Raw genomic sequence first — 17,500 nt, forward strand, 5'->3', positions numbered from 1 at the left:
CTCTCTCTCTCTCTCTCTCTCTCTCTCTCTCTCTCTCTCTCTCTCTCTCTCTCTCTCTCTCTCTCTCTCTCTCTCTCTCTCTCTCGTGAAGGTGTGTTATATGGAGTGTTCAATAATTGTTTAGTTGTCTATGGAATCGTTTTCTTGATTTATAGAGGGCATTAGTTATGTATTGTTATTATTATTATTATTATTATTATTATTATTATTATTATTATTATTATTATTATTATTATCATTATTATTATTATTATGGTGAACGTAATCACACGGTTGTCATTTGTAAGGAGAGTAATTATTATGAAGTGAGTTAGACATGACGTGAATGATATAAGTAAAGTGACAAATGAATAACTGAATGAAATGAAATGAGTGAATGAGAAGTAATATAAGTGAAGGAGGTAAGTTAATGAGTTAGGTGTGGTTTTGGTTCTGTATCGAAATTAATATGCAATGAAATATACGGTGGTGTGAGTTTGGATTGTGACCAGAACACACTTAGGGAGGAAAACTGTTTGTGGTTCTGTATCGAAATTAATATGCAATGAAATATACGGTAGTGTGAGTTTGGGTCGTGACAAGAACACACTTAGGGAGAAAATTAGAGTTATAGTGTTTATTTACAGAAGTCATTGTTGTGGATTTTACAGGCAAGAGTTCTCAGTGATGTGCTTTTCTGCCTCTTCTGTTTATAACTCTTAAAAAAATATATACATAAAATCAAATGCATAATGATAAGTGATTCAATGTTTTTCTTTTTTCCCTCGATCTCTTTCCTCTTCGGTCTTGTTGTTTTTTTTCCTGTGTTACTTTTACTTATTATTTCCATTTTCTTGCACTTCAAAAAAATAAATAATGCTGGTAAGATATTCGCTGTTTACCATTTTTTTTCTTGTTGTCTTTGTTCTTTCGTTTCCTTATTTTTCTTCTTTGCTTTTCTTCATTATATTGTTTCCACTATTTGATTTATTATTTTGTAGTGTTTCCTCTCTTTTGTCACGTTCTGTTTCCTTAGTTACTTTTTCTCTCATGTTTTTTTTTTTTTTTCCCACTCCTTGTAATTTTTTTTTCCTATTTTTTAGTTGTTTTTTTCTATGTTCTCGGTTTATATAATTTAAGTTGTTTATTCTTCCTAACTTTATATTTAGTTTCCGTTCTTCTTTTCCTCCTCTTCCTTGTTTTCTCGCTCTCCTCTGTTTTCTTTCTTTCCTTTCTCGTTTTATCTCCATTTTTCTCTTTTTTTTTTTCCTCTCCCCCTTGTTCAATTTTGTTTCCCTATTCCTTGTTACTTTATTTCCACTTTCCATTCTTCCCTTTATCCAGTTTCCCTGTCTCCCTGTTTCCCCCTTCCATCTCCTTCCTTCTCCCTATTATCATCTTCCCCTAACCCTTCGTGTGTGTGTGTGTGTGTGTGTGTGTGTGTGTGTGTGTGTGTGTGTGTGTGTGTGTGTGTATACGGGCGCCTTATCCACCCTCACGTAGGCTCCATTAGGCCTATTGACCCAGCCTATTTGTGTACATAAGTTCAGGCATGTACGTAAACTACTGCTGTGTGTAAGTAAACTGGGTATTGTGTATGTGTGTATGTATGTATGTATGTATGTATGTATGTATGTGTGTAGCTGTAGGGAAACTTTGTGCTATTTCATTCAAATTTATTGTTGATTTATTTTATTTTTTTATTTTATCTTATCTTTTTTTTTTTTTGCTTGAAGGAAAATTTTATTCTATTTTTTTACTTGTAATGAAATTTTTTGTTAATTTTCTTTAATTTTATTATTTTCTTGAGGTAAGTTCATTGACTGTTTTTTTTCTGTGTTTGTTTGTATGTCTGCCTCTGTCTGTCTGTCTGTCTGTGGTTCTCTCTCTCTCTCTCTCTCTCTCTCTCTCTCTCTCTCTCTCTCTCTCTCTCTCTCTCCTCTCTCTCTCCTCTCTCTCTCTCTCTCTCTCTCTCTCTCTCTCTCTCTCTCTGTGTGTGTGTGTGTGTGTGTGATTTCACATGATTCTTCGTATTTTTCCATAATAATAAAATACTCCTTGATTTTCCTCACAATTCCATCATAAACTACTGGGAAAACATTCACTCATATAATAATATATTTTCCAATTCTCTAATATTTTCTTTGATTCATTGCGTCCATTAAACCCAAACATAGTTCTTCTTCTCTTTACATCACGTAAACTGCTTCCCTTCTCCCATATACACAACCACAACCACCACCGCCGCCGCAACCACCACCACCACCACCACCACCACCACCACTACCACCACCTGTCCACCCTTCCTTCTTTCAGTCTATTCAAGGCCATCCCAACAAAACTTCTCTCGATTAACTTCTCTCTCCTCCCTCCCTCTCTTCCTTCAGGCTATTTCAGGAAAACTTTTATTCATTAACTTCTTCCTCTTTTCCTTCAGTCTATTTCAGAACATTCCAGGAAAAATTATCTCCTTTAACACACACACACACACACACACACACACACACACACACACACACACACACACACACACAAGCTCAGATCACTACCAGACCGCCCTAAGGAGACCTAACTAGTTTAGATAAGCTCAAATTACTATTGAACCACATAAAGAAACTCAAACAAGCTCTAACAAGCCTGATAAGCCCAGATAAGCCAAAGCAAGCCCAATAACCCTCGTAGCTAGCGTCACAGGGCTAAGGGGAGTTGTATGCAAAGACCACAAGCCTGATATAACACAACACAATCCTTTTTTCCTTTTGTACATCCTTTTTTTTCCCACACCACACCCTTTATCATAACCACACAAGCTCAAATCACTCTCCTAATAAGCCCAGACGAGCCCACTGACTCCCGCAGCGTTCAAAGTACATAACCCTGATTTAATCCAACACCTAAGCCCTTTATTGTCTAGTATACCCATCTTTTTACCCCAAACCCTTTATCGTAACGACATAACCCCAAATCACTCTTCTGGACACCCTTAATAACACGTAATAAGCCCAATAACCCTCGCAGCGTAGCGTCGGGGGGCTAAGGAGTGTTACATGCAAAGTCCACAAGCTTGATTTAATCCGTGTTTACGCCCTGCCTAGCCGCGCTTGAGTCTCCGGCGGCTGTTTAAGGCTTAGTGGGGCAGCGTCTTGGAGCGAGGCGCACGTGGAGTGAAACATTGGCTAGTCAAACACAAAGCGGCGATATTTCAAGCCCGGCTACTCTCTTTTAACTGAAGAAGAGGAGGAGGAGGAGGTGGAGGAGGAAAAAAAGGGGCCTCGTACATCCTTTTATTATTTTGTAAAATGTTCTTAAAAGGAGAAACTGTGAGGCAAAGGCAATTATTGTGATGTATCTGACCTAGGGAGAGGAGGGAGAGGGGAGACTGTGAGGGGAACGAGGGAGAGGAAGAGAGAGAGAGAGAGAGTTATGGTGGGAGGGAGAGAATTACTGGTGGGAAAGAGAAGCGAAGGGAGAGAGTCATGGGTGGGTAGGAGAGAGAGAGAGAGAGAGAGAGAGAGAGAGAGAGAGAGAGAGAGAGAGAGAGAGAGGTACAATGACATGGTAGGTAGATTGTGAGACAGACAGCCTGAGAAAGTAATAGACAGAGTTGGAAATCATTAAGTTTATGGTGTGTGCGATGTGGTCGAGGGTGGGAGGGCGCGGGAGGCGGGGCGGTGGGAGAGAGACTGATAAATATAAATACGAGTAAGTGAATAGGATAAACTGGTCGAGAGATAGATAGAGGAGTCACCAAGTGAATAAAAGACACAGATGCAGATACGAGAAGGTGAATGAAGTAAATTGGTGAATAGATCAATAGATAAGGAGTCAGTAAGTGAAATAGATTAACTGGGTAAGAAGTCTGGATGGAGAAATGAATAGGGAATCAAATGAATAAATGCGTTAATACAAGGAGTAGGTAACATGGAAGCTTGATAGATTGATTAGCCAATTAGTGAATAAATAGCTAAATACAAAAAGAAGGCAAGGTAAAAAATAATGAAACGTAAGTGATTCGAGTAAACAGACTGATGAATAACTATATTAATAAACAAACATAAGTGAATAAACTTTTTCTCAGGCAGAGTGGTGGGTGACTAGGTGAAGCTCGGTAGTCAGGGCCATTAGAGTCGAGTTGAAAGAGAGCCTCAAAAGAAGACAAAGTAAATTAATAAATAGGGATGAGAGGTGGAGACTGCTAGGGATGTTTTACTGAGGGCCTGCCACGTGTAGGCCTGAAGGCTTCTTGCAGCTTCCCTTACGCCCTCAAAACGTGTTCATATACGAGTAGATGCGTAAACAGTTATATATTTGCTTTTAGTAGATACGCATGACATATGAGTAAGAAAACAAATATTTTAACTAAAATTGCGAAAATAATGAACTATGATGGTGAAGAAACTTTGTCATGAAAAAAAGGAACAGAATGAATATCAACGGTTTTAAGGTAGTGGATAGTGATGGATAACACACACACACACACACACACACACACACACACACACACACACACACACACACACACACACACACTTCAAACACATCACAAGAGGTGATAAAAAGAAGAAGAAGAAGAAACTGCAGTAATAATAATAACAGTACTGGAGAATATCAGCATAATTTGGATGGAGTGGTGCACGCAGCCTGCATGTTGAAGCGCCTTGGCCTCTCAGCAGGACTGTTTTCAAAGGCCACACAGATGATCAGTAGGATTCTCATCTCTAACTATTACAAGCTTGAACCCGTTATTTCTTATCCCATCTTGATTACTGACCTTGAGAATTTCGTTTGTTACCCTTATTTACGTCACCAGTACCACAGAAAGATCTCATCAATCTCTTCTTAATTTTTTTGTCCTATCCTGACTACTGGTCTTGAGAATTTCGTTTGTTTACCGTTGATACATCGCCAGTACCACAGAAAGATCTCATCAATCTCCTCTTAATCTTCTTATCCTATCATGACTACTGACCTTGAGAATTTTGCTTACGTCACCCTTCTTGTCTTCTCTGTGGCAATGAAAGACCTATCAGACGCCTCACTGGAGACAAGTGAAAGCGTAAATCTTACTTCATCAAGATTTAAGCCATTGTTTCTCTCTACAATCCTGAAAAAAGCACTCTTGGAAACATAACATATATGTATATTTCACGAGAACCCCTTAATGCATTAGAGAGAGAGAGAGAGAGAGAGAGAGAGAGAGAGAGAGAGAGAGAGAGAGACAGTAAATTATTGGTGTTTATCAGAATTTTTTCCCATCATGTGCATTAAGGTCGCCATCCAGTGAAAGAGAGAGAGAGAGAGAGAGAGAGAGAGAGAGAGAGAGAGAGAGAGAGAGAGAGAGAGAGAGAGAGAGAGAGAGAGAGATCGCTGATTTCATACCACTCATTGAATACATTATCACCAGTTTCTCTCCCACGTAGGCCTGAAGAGAGGGAGAGGGAGAGGGGAGAGGAGTGAGAGGAGGGAGAGTCACGGTCCAGCGGTCCTCACAGTGTGTAGCAGATTGTTGCTCCCGCGGGTCATGTCAGCCTGATCTGGTAACACAGATAGCCGTCGCCGCCGCCGCCGCCGCCGCCGCCGCCTCCTCCTCCTCTTCCTCCTCCTATTTTTTTTTAGTTTCTTTTTTTCTTTTTTCTTGTTTTCTTCTTGTTTTTGTTGTTGTTCCTGTTCGTTCTCGTTCTTCTTTTTCTCCTCCGCCTTCTCTACTTTTTATTGTCACCATCATCATCATCATCATCATCATCATCATCATCATCATCATCATCATCTTCGTCTCGTTGTTGTTGTTGTTGTTGTTGTTGTTGTAATTTTCTGTTTTCACGTTCAAAATTTCCTCCACTCTTGTATTTTTTCTCGCCCTCTTCCTCGTCAGTTTCCCTTTCCTCCTCCTCCACCTTGTCCTCCTCCTGTTTTTTTTTATTTTCTATTATAATATACGTGAAGGGAACAGACGAAAGACGCAAAAACGAGAAAATGAAAAAAAAAATAAATAAAAATAATAAACACTCCCTCAAAAATAAAAAGGACAAGCTAAAAAAAGAGAAAAGGAAAGAATAATTCAGCTGATGTAGTTTTTGAGGTGATGGTAATCTCTTTGAAAATTACAGGTTATGATGGCACTGATGATATTGATAGACACATTGTTTACTGATAAGCAAAACTACACGAGGAAAGCATTGGTGTAATTAAGATTAGTGTGGTTGCGAAAGGATGAGTGTGTGTGTGTGTGTGTGTGTGTGTGTGTGTGTGTGTGTGTGTGTGTGTGTGTGTGTGTGTGTGTGTGTGTGTGTGTGTGTGTGTATGTGTGTGTGTGTGTGTGTGTGTGTGTGTGTGTGTGTGTGTGTGTGTGTGTGTGTGTGTGTGTGAGTGTCTGAGTGAGTGAGTGAGTGTGCACGCTTGATATCTCGACACACACACACACACACACACACACACACACACACACACACACACACACACACACACACACACACACACACTTCCTCACAGGGAGACGTCAGGCCGTTCGCTATCAGGGCTCTGTCTCTAATTACCAACAGCTGACATGTGGGGTCCCCCAGGGAACCAAGATGGGTCCTCTATGCTTCCTCCTCCTTATTAACGACGCCCTCACTGACACCCCCCATCGCTGGAAGTATGTGGACGACTGCACCGTGGGCGTCCCAGTTTCCACCAAGAACCCGGACTACTCGCCACTGCAAGCAATTCTGGAGCGACTGCAGACGTGGACGGAGGAGAGCAGGATGACCATCAACCACAACAAAACTGTGGTGATGCATTTCTGTACCTCCTCTGTACCAATGCCCCCTCCCCAGCTCACAGTGGGCCCTCACCCCTTCCAGGTGGTCCGATGTGCCAAGCTTCTCGGAGTCACGGTGGACGACCAGCTGACCTGGAAGCAGCATGTCGCCAGCACCGTGAGATCAGCTACCTACAGGCTGTACATGCTGCGCAGACTCAGGTCGCTGGGGACGCCGACAGATGAGTTAAGGGGGGTGTACCTTACCTTCATCCTCCCCAAACTCATGTACGCCTCCCCAGCGTGGTCCTCCTCCCTCACACACACTCAACAGCTACAGCTAGAGAGTGTGCAGAAAAGGGCGTGCAGGGTCATCCTTGGCCCTGCCTACACCACCTATGAAGAAGCCCTGACCACCCTGAGTCTGTCCAGACTATCCACCAGGCACCGAGAGGCTCTGGAGAAGTTTGGAAGGGGACTACTGCATCACCCACGTCTCAGAAACATGCTGCCGCCTGACGCGCCTCCCCCGACCCGTGCCACCAGACACCACAACAAGATAACGCCCCTGAAGGCGCCGCGCACGGACCGTTACAGACTCAGTGCGATTCCCACCATGGTGCGAGCCATCAATCAATAGTCTCTTCTAGATTAGACTTACCTTTAGGATTAATGTTAAGTATTTCCCCACCCCCTATGTACATTTTCACTTTGTTAACTGCCTAAATAATAAACCGTTTATTATTATTATTATTATTATTATTATTATTATTATTATTATTATCATTATTATTATTACACACACACACACACACACACACACACACACACACACACAGATCACTAACACTTAACAAAGCTTCATTATAACACGAGTGACCACACCGCTCTTTAACACGCCCCGCCCCGCCCCTCCCCGCGTCCCGCTACCACCCACGGCGGGGCTGGAGGGACGCTGGGGCTTCGTGGATGCTAGGGGGAGGGCAGGATGGGCTGGGGCGGGTGGGGGGAGGAGAGCGAAGTAGGTTATTCATTAATGTTCAGCTTAATGGGGTAAACTCTGTCCCATTGCCCCGCGACCCCCTGCTGAGTGAGAGAGAGAGAGAGAGAGAGAGAGAGAGAGAGAGAGAGAGAGAGAGAGAGAGAGAGAGAGAGAGAGAGATTGTCCGCCTGGTTTTTGTTTTGTTTTTCTATTTGGTTTTATTTCCTCTCTCTCTCTCTCTCTCTCTCTCTCTCTCTCTCTCTCTCTCTCTCTCTCTCTCTCTCTCTCTCTCTCTCTCTCTCTTCTTTTCCTTCTCCATTTTGTTATTTTCGTCTAATGTACTAATTTGCTATATTTTCTCCTGTCTTTTTTTGTTAGTGTTATTGTTTATTTTTGTTTATTTTATAGTTTAACTTCTTCTTCTTCTTCTTCTTCTTCTTCTTCTTCTTCTTCTTCTTCTTCTTCTTCTTCTTCTTCTTCTTCTTCTTCTTCTTCTTCTTCTTCTTCTTCTTCTTCTTCTTCTTCTTCTTCTTCTTCTTCTTCTTCTTCTTCTTCTTCTTCTTCTTCTTCTTCTTCTTCTTCTTCTTCTTCTTCTTCTTCTTCTTCTTCTTCTTCTTCTTCTTCTTCTTCTTCTTCTTCTTCTTCTTCTTCTTCTTCTTCTTCTTCTTCTTCTTCTTCTTCTTCTTCTTCTTCTTCTTCTTCTTCTTCTTCTTCTTCTTCTTCTTCTTCTTCTTCTTCTTCTTCTTCTTCTTCTTCTTCTTCTTCTTCTTCTTCTTCTTTGCCGTAATTTTTTTTCGTAATCTTGGTTTTCACGTTCAAAATTTCTATTAATGTATATCTTTTTTTCTCGTTGCTTTCTTCCTCCTCCTCCTCCTCCCCTTCCTCCTCCTCCTCCTCCCTCCTCCTCCACCCACTCTTTATCTTTATCCTTTTCTCTTGCTTCTCCTTTTCTCCTTGTCCACTTTTTTTTCACTTCTTCCTTCCCAACTCCTTCCCCTATTCCTCTTTCTTCTCTGTCTTCACCTTCACCACCAACATAATCATCACCCTCACTTCCCTCACCATCCTATCTTCTTCACTCTTCCACTCTCACACTCCCTTACTCTAAAATTCTCCCTTTCCTTCTTTTCTCCACTTATCCTCTTCCTCCTTTCCTTCTTCCTTTCCCTTTCTTATTCCTTTTCTCCCTCCTTCCCTCCCTCGTAGCTGCAGTCCTTCCCTTCTTCCCCTCCCTTTCTTCCCTCACTTTCTCTCCATCCTGGAAGCGACGTCGTTAGGGAGAATGAAAGCGAGCAGTGACATCATCAGGGAAGGAGGGAGGGAGAGAGAGGGAGGGGGAAAACGCGTTACAGGGAGGGACGGAGGAGAGTAAGTAAGGAAGGGAGAGAAGGGAGAGGGAGGGAGGGATGCCACGTGCTGAGATATGGGGTGGTGGGAAGGGAGAGGGAAGGGAGTGTTACCAGTAAGGGAGAGGATTAAGTGATTGTTGTTGTTTTGGTCGTATTAAAACTGTCGCTGGAATGTGTAACAGCTCACAAAAATCACCTGCATAGAATATTTACTAACACCGACAAGGGAGGAAAGGCATCAATTAAAGAACCTGTTGTTACTATTACTCGTATTAACATTTCCACAGTGACAGGAGACCGTTAATGAAAATCACTGTGCTGAAGGAAGACCACGGATTAAAACAATATATTTTCCAGTTTCTTTCTAGTATAGTGTTTAAATGTGCATTGTTACGATTATTGCTTGAATTAAAACCTCCTGTACGCTCTGTGTGAAATCTTTACTTGGCACCCATAAGGAAGAAACGGGATAAAAAATAGTAGGGTTTCCAATTTCGTGACTCCAGTGAAATGTTCAGAGGTGGATGTAGAAGAGAAGTGCCTGGAGTCACTTCGTGAACTGTGTGAAAAAAAAAAAAATGCAGCGAAAACATTGAGACGCGAAACAGGAAAGCTAAAAAAAAAAAAAAAATCTGAATTTCATGCTTGTAGTGAAAATATTAGAAGTGGACTTAGAAAAGCACGTGACTGAGAACTGAAAATTTGTGACAGACAAGATGCAACTCTGATGGTCAAATAAAGTAATTTAGATATAACTCATATATCTGACAATACACGGCAGGAAGAAAGAGAGGAAAAACTCAAGAGAAGCTTCATGGATGCAGTGAAAGAGGACATGCCTGTATTGGGTGTGACTGAGGGAGGCGCAGAAGACCCGAGCACGTTGGAGGAGGAGGCAGCCTAAAAAAAAGTAGTAGTAATTTGGTGCTCAGATAAAAACACTCCTTTTCAACTTAGCAAATACTGAAAGGGAAGGAAAAATAAGCCGAAATTGAAAAAAAAAAACTAAAAATAGTAGTAGTAATTTGGTGCTCAGATAAAAAAAAACATCCATTCTCAACTTAGCAAATACTGAAGGGAAGGAAAAATAAGCCGTAATTGAAAAAAAAAAAGTAGTAATTTGGTGGACAGATAAAAAACACTCATTCTTAACTTAGCAAATACTGAAAGAAAGGAAAAAAGAAACCACAATTGAATCTTATCAAACACAAATAATTTAAAACGTAAACTAGAGATAACATTTAATAGATATACTTTAAAAAAAAAATAACTAATTTGTATATTAGTAATACATATGTTGTTCTTCAGGCAGGAACGCGAAAGAACAGCATGATACAAGGGAATGGAATGAAATGTATCAGGTATTAGTGTCAGGAAAAAAAAAAAAAAACGAGAATATTGAAGAGAGATATGGAAAGCTCAAAGTATCAGTGCATCGATATTCTTGCATCAGGGAACATCAGGAGCTTTTCAGAGCAACATAAAAGGCAGCAGAACGAAAAGTATCAGTTACGAGTGTCAGGAAAAAAAAAAAAAAAAAAGTGTTAAGGACTGGGAAGGGAAGATCAAAGTATCGGACAGTCAGTAACAGTGAATATCAAATAAAATAAAGAGTCTATAAGTATGAGGCCATTAGGGAAGGTAATCAACACGTTACAGGGAGAGGATTATGGTGTGGGAGGGTGTGAGGGAGAGGTGAGGGAGTGAAAAGGCCAATGGCAAGTGTCACAGGGAGGGTCAGGAAGGCACGTGGCAAGGAGGGGAGGGGGGAGACTTACTACTTATCGTCCTGATGGTTTTATTGACCTCCCCATGACCTCCCCCTGACGTCTCCCTTTGCCTGATCCTCCTAGCCTCCCTGACCTCCCTGACTCAGCTCAATAAACACTTAAGGTCACCCTTCCTCACTCCTTCCCTCCATTCCTTTCCCTTCCTCTTACTCTTCTTTCATTCTTCTCTCTCTTTCACTCTTCTCTCTCTCTTTTCCTCTATTCTGATTCAATTTTCAATCACATTTCCTTAATTTTTCTCCCTCTTTCATTTCTCTTCCTCCTTCTCTCTCTTTTCTCCCTTTTCTTCCATCTTGTCTCTTTATCAGTCTTCTTTCTCTCTTCCTCCCTCTTATTCTTTTATTCTTTCTCTTCCATTTCCTTTCTTTCGCTGTTCACCTCTCTCTCACTCTCATTCCCTCTCTCTCTTCTCTCTTTTTCCTTCCTCTTTCTTGTTTACTTTTAATTTTTTTCCTATTTTCTTTCACATTTTTTCATTCTTTTCACTCATTCTAGTTTTCTCTCTCTCTCTCTCTCTCTCTCTCTCTCTCTCTCTCTCTCTCTCTCTCCTCTCTCTCTCTCTCTCTCTCTCTCTCTCTCTCCTCTCTCTCTCTCTCTCTCTCTCTCTCTCTCTCTCTCTCTCTCTCAGTTCTGGTCAAATATATTACAAAGGACGAGGCAATATATCTGGCTACCTTAATAATAATATCACATCAGCCAACATAAATTTCAATAAGTCCTTCTTTACTTTGAATCATTAAGAGCAAACCCTTTCTGGAGCAATTTATTATTTCTCGATGGAAGAATTTGCAATGACTTTTCTCAGGCATTTTTTTATCATCACGTTATTTACTTCATGATAAATACCTCATATTCATTCTCATTCTCATTCTCCTCCTCCTCCTCCTCCTCCCCCTCCTCCTCCTCTTTCTCCTACGTCTTCTTATCTTCCTCCTCACCTTCAGCCTCTCCCTTACCCTTCGCTTTCTATTTTCAGCCTAACCTAACAGCTCAAATATCTCCCTCACTCCCCCTCACAAACTGGTTTGTCCCCTTACCTTCCCCTCGCCGCTTCTGTGACAGTTATACGTTGTCTTCCGAGTTTTTTCTTTTCTTTTTTTTTTTTTTTTTACATCGCAGTCACGTTATGGGGGAGAGACCGAGTGGGAGAAAAAATCTGGAGAGGTAATTCCGTTTCCCTCGTAAATTCACCACATCTGTCTCCACCCCACGGAATGAAAAATTGTCTCTTATTTCTCCCCTCTTGTTTTGGAGGGCGTAGGTGGAGCGGGTGAAGAGGAGCGGAGTGGGTGGTGTGTGGAGCAGTAGGTGGAAGGTTGATAACTCCTGCCACTGGTTTGGTGTGTGTTTGTGTGTCGTTGTGTTGGTCTCGCTGTGGGGAGGAATATTTGTTGTTGCGCCTCATTATTTATTACTCGCTAGGGGGAAGTAACCTGAAGGGCGCGCTGTGAATGGTGTACTCAGTGGTCCTCTGTGATAAGTAGGCGCCATTCATCTCACTCTTCCTTTCCTCATTTTTTTTTTTTTTCCTCGTCACCTTTTATCACTTTAGTGTGTAGTCTTCCCTTTGTCTTGGTTTCAGGTTATGTAAGTTTGTGCTCTCTCTCTCTCTCTCTCTCTTCTCTCTCTCTCTCTCTCTCTCTCTCTCTCTCTCTCTCTCTCTCTCTCTCTCTCTCTCCTCTTTTGGCTTCCTTTCTCGTCTTCTTCGACCCTCCGTCTCGTCATTTGGGACCTCCTTTCCCTCCTCTTCCTCTTCTCTCTCTCTCTCATACCCTCATGCACCTCTTCCTTCTTCGTCTTCTCCTTATCCCTTCCTTCCTTGCTTCCTGCCTTGCCCAACATCTCGCCGCCATCCATCACCACGACCACCACATCAAGCGGCAGTGATCAGGTGGAGACTAACCATACCTCCTCCCGCCCTAGTTATAGCGTAAGGGAGCAAATTATTCTTACCTTCCCCTCGACCCTATATACAATACGAACATTCCCCTCGCGCCCTATCGATCCAGGAGAGGTCAAGGCATCGGCACAGGGAAGGACGTTATGCAGGAAAGGAGAGGAGCAGGAAGAACATAAGAAAGTGATACTCGGGGAAGCAGGGGCGTAGGAGTGTTGGGGAGCTGGGGACGGGGAGGGAACGAGGTGGTGATGGAGGGGAAAGATGCGAGAGGCAAGTAGGGTGTCCATCGCGTTGTCCTGGGGGGAAATAAGACGTGGGTGTGTGGTGGAAACTCTTGCTAGTGTGTCTGGTCGTGTTTTTTTTTTTTTTTTTTTTTTTTTTGCGGAGTTGGTGTTTGTGGAGTCTTGGCCCTTTGTTTTCCCTTGTTTCTCCAGAAGGGGCATAATAAAACACAAAGGAGGAACAAAGAGCTGCTGATTTGTTGGCTCTTTTGAGATTATTGGTGAAAGTGGAAGAAGAGGAAGAGGAGGAAAAAGACCACCACATATGGAAAATAAATAGAAGTAGATTTGTCGTTTCCTACAGGGATATTTGTGGTGACTGGACCATCTATTATACAGCAACAGAAATATGATATCATACGTAGATGACGTGGAGGAGAAGAACGATGACGAGAACAAAGACGAAGCGTGGGAGGACAATGAGGACAAGATTGATTCAAAGGAGGGCGATGACAAGCAGAAAGATGAAAACAAGGATCATGAGGAGAAGGAGGAGGAGGAGGAGGAAGAAGAGGAAAAAATCAAGGCACACAAACTGAGTGAGCACCGGCGCCCCGTTACCTACACTTCCACCACATTCCATTAATACAAACATTATCTTAAAAAAAAAAACGCAACTAAATAAGCGAGATATGTAATTAATTTACAAAAACGTACTCATTATAATATAAATAATCCATTTATTGAAGAAGAAGAAGTGAAGAAAGAAGAAATAAGGATATTGAAAGGCATAGAATGGAAAATAGGAGGAGAAGGAGAAATGAAGATGGAGGAAGGAAAAAAAAAAGATAGGAAACGAGGAAATGGTTCGAGACGGGAAAATAAAAAAATAAAGTAATGATGATGGAGAAAGAACGAGAAACTGAGAAACCTGAACGAATGAGGGGAACAGAATGAACAGAAATAAAGGAATGTAAGATAAACGACAAAAAAAAAGAACGAAAAGGAGAGATCATAAAAAAAGAAAATAGGAAACGAAGAGCGATAAAAACCGAAAAAGGGAAAGTGTTGGTGAAGATAAGAAAGAAAGAAGAGAGAGAGAGAGAGAGAGAGAGAGAGAGAGAGAGAGAGAGAGAGAGAGAGAGAGAGGAAGTGAAGGAGAGGAGAGATGAAGGGCAACTGGATGGAAAGTAAAGACAAATGTAGAGGAAAGGAAGGAAAAGAGAAAAATGAAGGCAAAGGAAAGAGGAAATGAGAGAAATAGCGGAGGGCATGCTTTACTTCGCCAGCCCAAGTGGAGGCTAATTACTTGTCTGTCACTCCCCCTTCCTCTCCCTTCTGCCGCACCCTTTCCTCTTCCTTTATTGCCCTCCACATCCACCTCATTTTCTCTCTATCCCTCCCCTTTATTCTTTCCTTCCCTATGTTGTTGTTCCTTCTGCTATATACAGATATTCTCCCTCCCTCTCTCCCACCCTCCTCTCTCTCTCTCTCTCTCTCTCTCTCTCTCTCTCTCTCTCTCCCTCTCTCTCTCTCTCTCTCTCTCTCTCTAAGCGTTTTCCTTTAAAAATATCCTAATACGACTTAATCTCTCTCTTTAAGAACAGCGACGTGTAATCAATGGTGCATTAACTTCTCTTAAGCACAACACTCACCATCATTACACTCCGGCAGCGTTCTATCATTAGGTGTTGTCAAGATTGTCTGATGCCTGCAATCTTCCCTAATTTCATGGCCACTACATTCTTCCGGCTTCTTAAAGCTGATGTGTTGTTGTATTTATCCTTTTTTTTTTTTTTGTTGGTTTTTGTTTTCCCTGTTGTGTGTGTGTGTGTGTGTGTGTGTGTGTGTTGACCCATTCATTCTTTATATTGTCTGTGCCGGTGTTTCCCTCCTTGTTTTTTTTCTTGCTCCTCTTTTGTTTGTAGTCCTCTGTATTATAATGTTTATCAATTTGTTCTTCATATTATGTGTACCAGTGTCTTCCTTCTTTTTTTTTCTGTACCTTTCGCTTTGTTATACTCTTTTTTACGATGTGTAAGATTATATATTCTTTCTGTGCTTGTTTTTTTTTTTATTCTTTTTATAATCTGTATTACGGCCACACGTATTTTCGTGTTCGTTTTTTTTTTTTCCCTCCTCTTTCTTTGTTCTCCACACTTATCACTTCTTTGTATGTTTTATTTTCTTTTGCTTGCTGGTTTAGGAATCATTTCCTATTTATTTCACACCACTAAATAAAGAAAGGGAGTTCCATTACTTTCAAGTTAATACTTTTATCTTCCACACTCATGAATTATTCTTGCTTTTCCTTCTTTTTTTTATTTTATTTTACTATGCTTTTTATCACAGACAAAAAAAAAAAAAAAGATTCATATCATTTCTAGTTGATATCAGTGTTGCATTTTTAGAAAGTGTAAGAAGGATCTTTGTTGTTCTTTTTTCCTTGAATTTGCAGTGCTCCATATTATAAGACAACGCAGGTTAGAACTTTCTTTAGCTTATATTTGCGGCTTTTTCTTTACTTAGCAGCTTTAGGAATAGTAGCTCTCCTCTTTTCATCGGTGTGATTATTTTGCTCTGCCACGTATTACAAAAAAGAATGCAGGTTTACTTTTCCTGTGGCTTATGTCCATTTCTTTCCTCTTTAGCAGCTTTAGAGATAGCGGGTCATTTTGTAGTGTTCCTACTTATTAATTTGTTCTGGTATGCTTTTTATTACACAAAGAAAGCAGGGCTAACATTATTATTATTACTGTTGTTGTTGTTGTTGTTGTTGTTGTTGTTGGTGTTGTTGGTTGTTCACGTTCCTTTGGTGGACGGTTTCGCGGGTGACTGCTGTGAGCTGACAACAACCACAGCAACCACAGTCAACACGCCATTGTTGCTGACGCGGCGTGGCCCTCATGCATTACAAATCTGACACGCTCCTCCGCTACTGTGATTCCCGATAACTCGACTGTATTTCACGTCATTTTTCCTTTACAACTGTGCCGCGTGAACGAAACTCTCAATACGGTTCTTGGTCACCGCGGTTCACTATTGTCCCGGTCTCCGTTGACGAGCCTCGGTCACTCATCGTGTTCTGCTAAGCGATGCATTTCCGTTTTAAAAGTATGTTCGGTTAAATCAGGTTCGATTGCGGTGTTCTTTCAATGTTGTTCTTTGTCCGATAACGTCCCCCAATAAGTTTTTCTGTTCGCTTAGGTTAAATTGTAGTGTTTTCTTAATGTTGTTCCTTGTTCGGTCACGTCCCGCAAAGCATTTTTTTTTTTTTCAGTTCACGCAGCTCTCTGTTCACTTGGCTCAGTGTTGATTTCTATTGATGGATTTTTCTTTAATTAGGCTCCATGTTAGTGCAGCTCTCTATTGATGGATCATTGTTAATATAGTCCTCTGTTAATATGGTTCCCTGCTAATATCGTATTCTGTTGGTGTGGTCTCTGTAAATATAGGTCTGCGTTAACGGAGTTGTCTCTTATCTCGGATCTCAGTTCTGGCGGTTCTCCGTTAAAGATGCCAGCCCCCAGAAAGTGCAGCAAAAAAAAATCATTATCCAAAATCATGAGGAGTGTCTTGAAGCTTCCAGCATGAAACAGTTCCGGTCAACGTTCAAAGTCTCTCTTAACGCGGGTCCCTGTTAGTGCGTTTCTCTGTTGCCTTCCTCCCGTCAGCCATAGCCGCCTGCCACGTGAGTCAGCGGCCCCATCACGAGGGGAAACTGAACTATTACTCCCATCCCAGGCGGCCGATTTATGTTTTCCTCATGTGACCTGCTCCCTCCTTCTCCTCATCCCCTCCCCCAGCCTGCATGAGGGGGAGAGAGAGAGAGAGAGAGAGAGAGAGAGAGAGAGAGAGAGAGAGAGAGAGAGACGCATAAACCTACGTATATCTGCTCTTTCCTATAAAAAAAAAAGTACACCTATGCATTAACAACTGAAAAAAAGAGATAAATAATAGAAAAAGTCAAGACGTGCAATTCAGTGAAGCACTTTGAGCAGCATGCAGTTATCACCATCACCACCATCACAACCATCACAACCATCACTATCATGGCGGAGAGGAGGAGGATAATGATGAAGAAAGTGTTGGTAATGAGGCGGCGCTCCTCACTTAACACCTCCTGTGAAGTCATTACAGCCTCCATAATTACCCAGCTGACAAATCCGCCGCGCCGCACCGCACATTCACAGCCGATCAAAATGGAAACACACCCGGAGAAACACCAGGAGAAATACCCTCCCCATTCTTGCAGCAGCGGTACCTTCAGCGCCTACTACAGGAGAGGAGGTGGGGGTGTTCCGATCGTCTCGCGGCGCGCCACATATGCATCGCAGTCTCGCTCGGGTGTTCGCGGGAGCGATTACCACATGTACTTCGGCAAACGAGGCGACCAGTCGTGCCTCCGTCGTGAGGAGAGCAGCGGAAAGGGCGTGAGGCTTCCGATGTGTGTGTGATTAAACGTGTTCACAAAGACTTTACCTTCATCTTGCCTTCCTCTCTCCTGTTTCTCCTCCTCCTGTGGTCATCGTAAGCCTTC

At 41.9% G+C, this 17,500-nt stretch overlaps 1 protein-coding gene across 1 annotated transcript in view; it reads left to right on the forward strand.

Annotated features, from left to right (window-relative positions):
- LOC135099518 (uncharacterized) overlaps nucleotides 1-7,468 on the forward strand; it is a 12,558-nt gene extending 5,090 nt beyond the window's left edge. The window contains exon 2 of the mRNA XM_064001899.1: nucleotides 6,519-7,468. Coding sequence (XP_063857969.1) covers nucleotides 6,549-7,358 — 810 coding nt within the window. The 5' untranslated portion in view covers nucleotides 6,519-6,548 and the 3' untranslated portion in view covers nucleotides 7,359-7,468. The remainder of the gene's footprint in view (nucleotides 1-6,518) is intronic.
- The last annotated feature ends 10,032 nt before the right edge of the window (nucleotides 7,469-17,500 follow it).

Source organism: Scylla paramamosain, unplaced genomic scaffold (assembly GCF_035594125.1).
Source record: "Scylla paramamosain isolate STU-SP2022 unplaced genomic scaffold, ASM3559412v1 Contig141, whole genome shotgun sequence".
NCBI classification, from domain to species: Eukaryota; Metazoa; Arthropoda; class Malacostraca; order Decapoda; family Portunidae; genus Scylla; species Scylla paramamosain.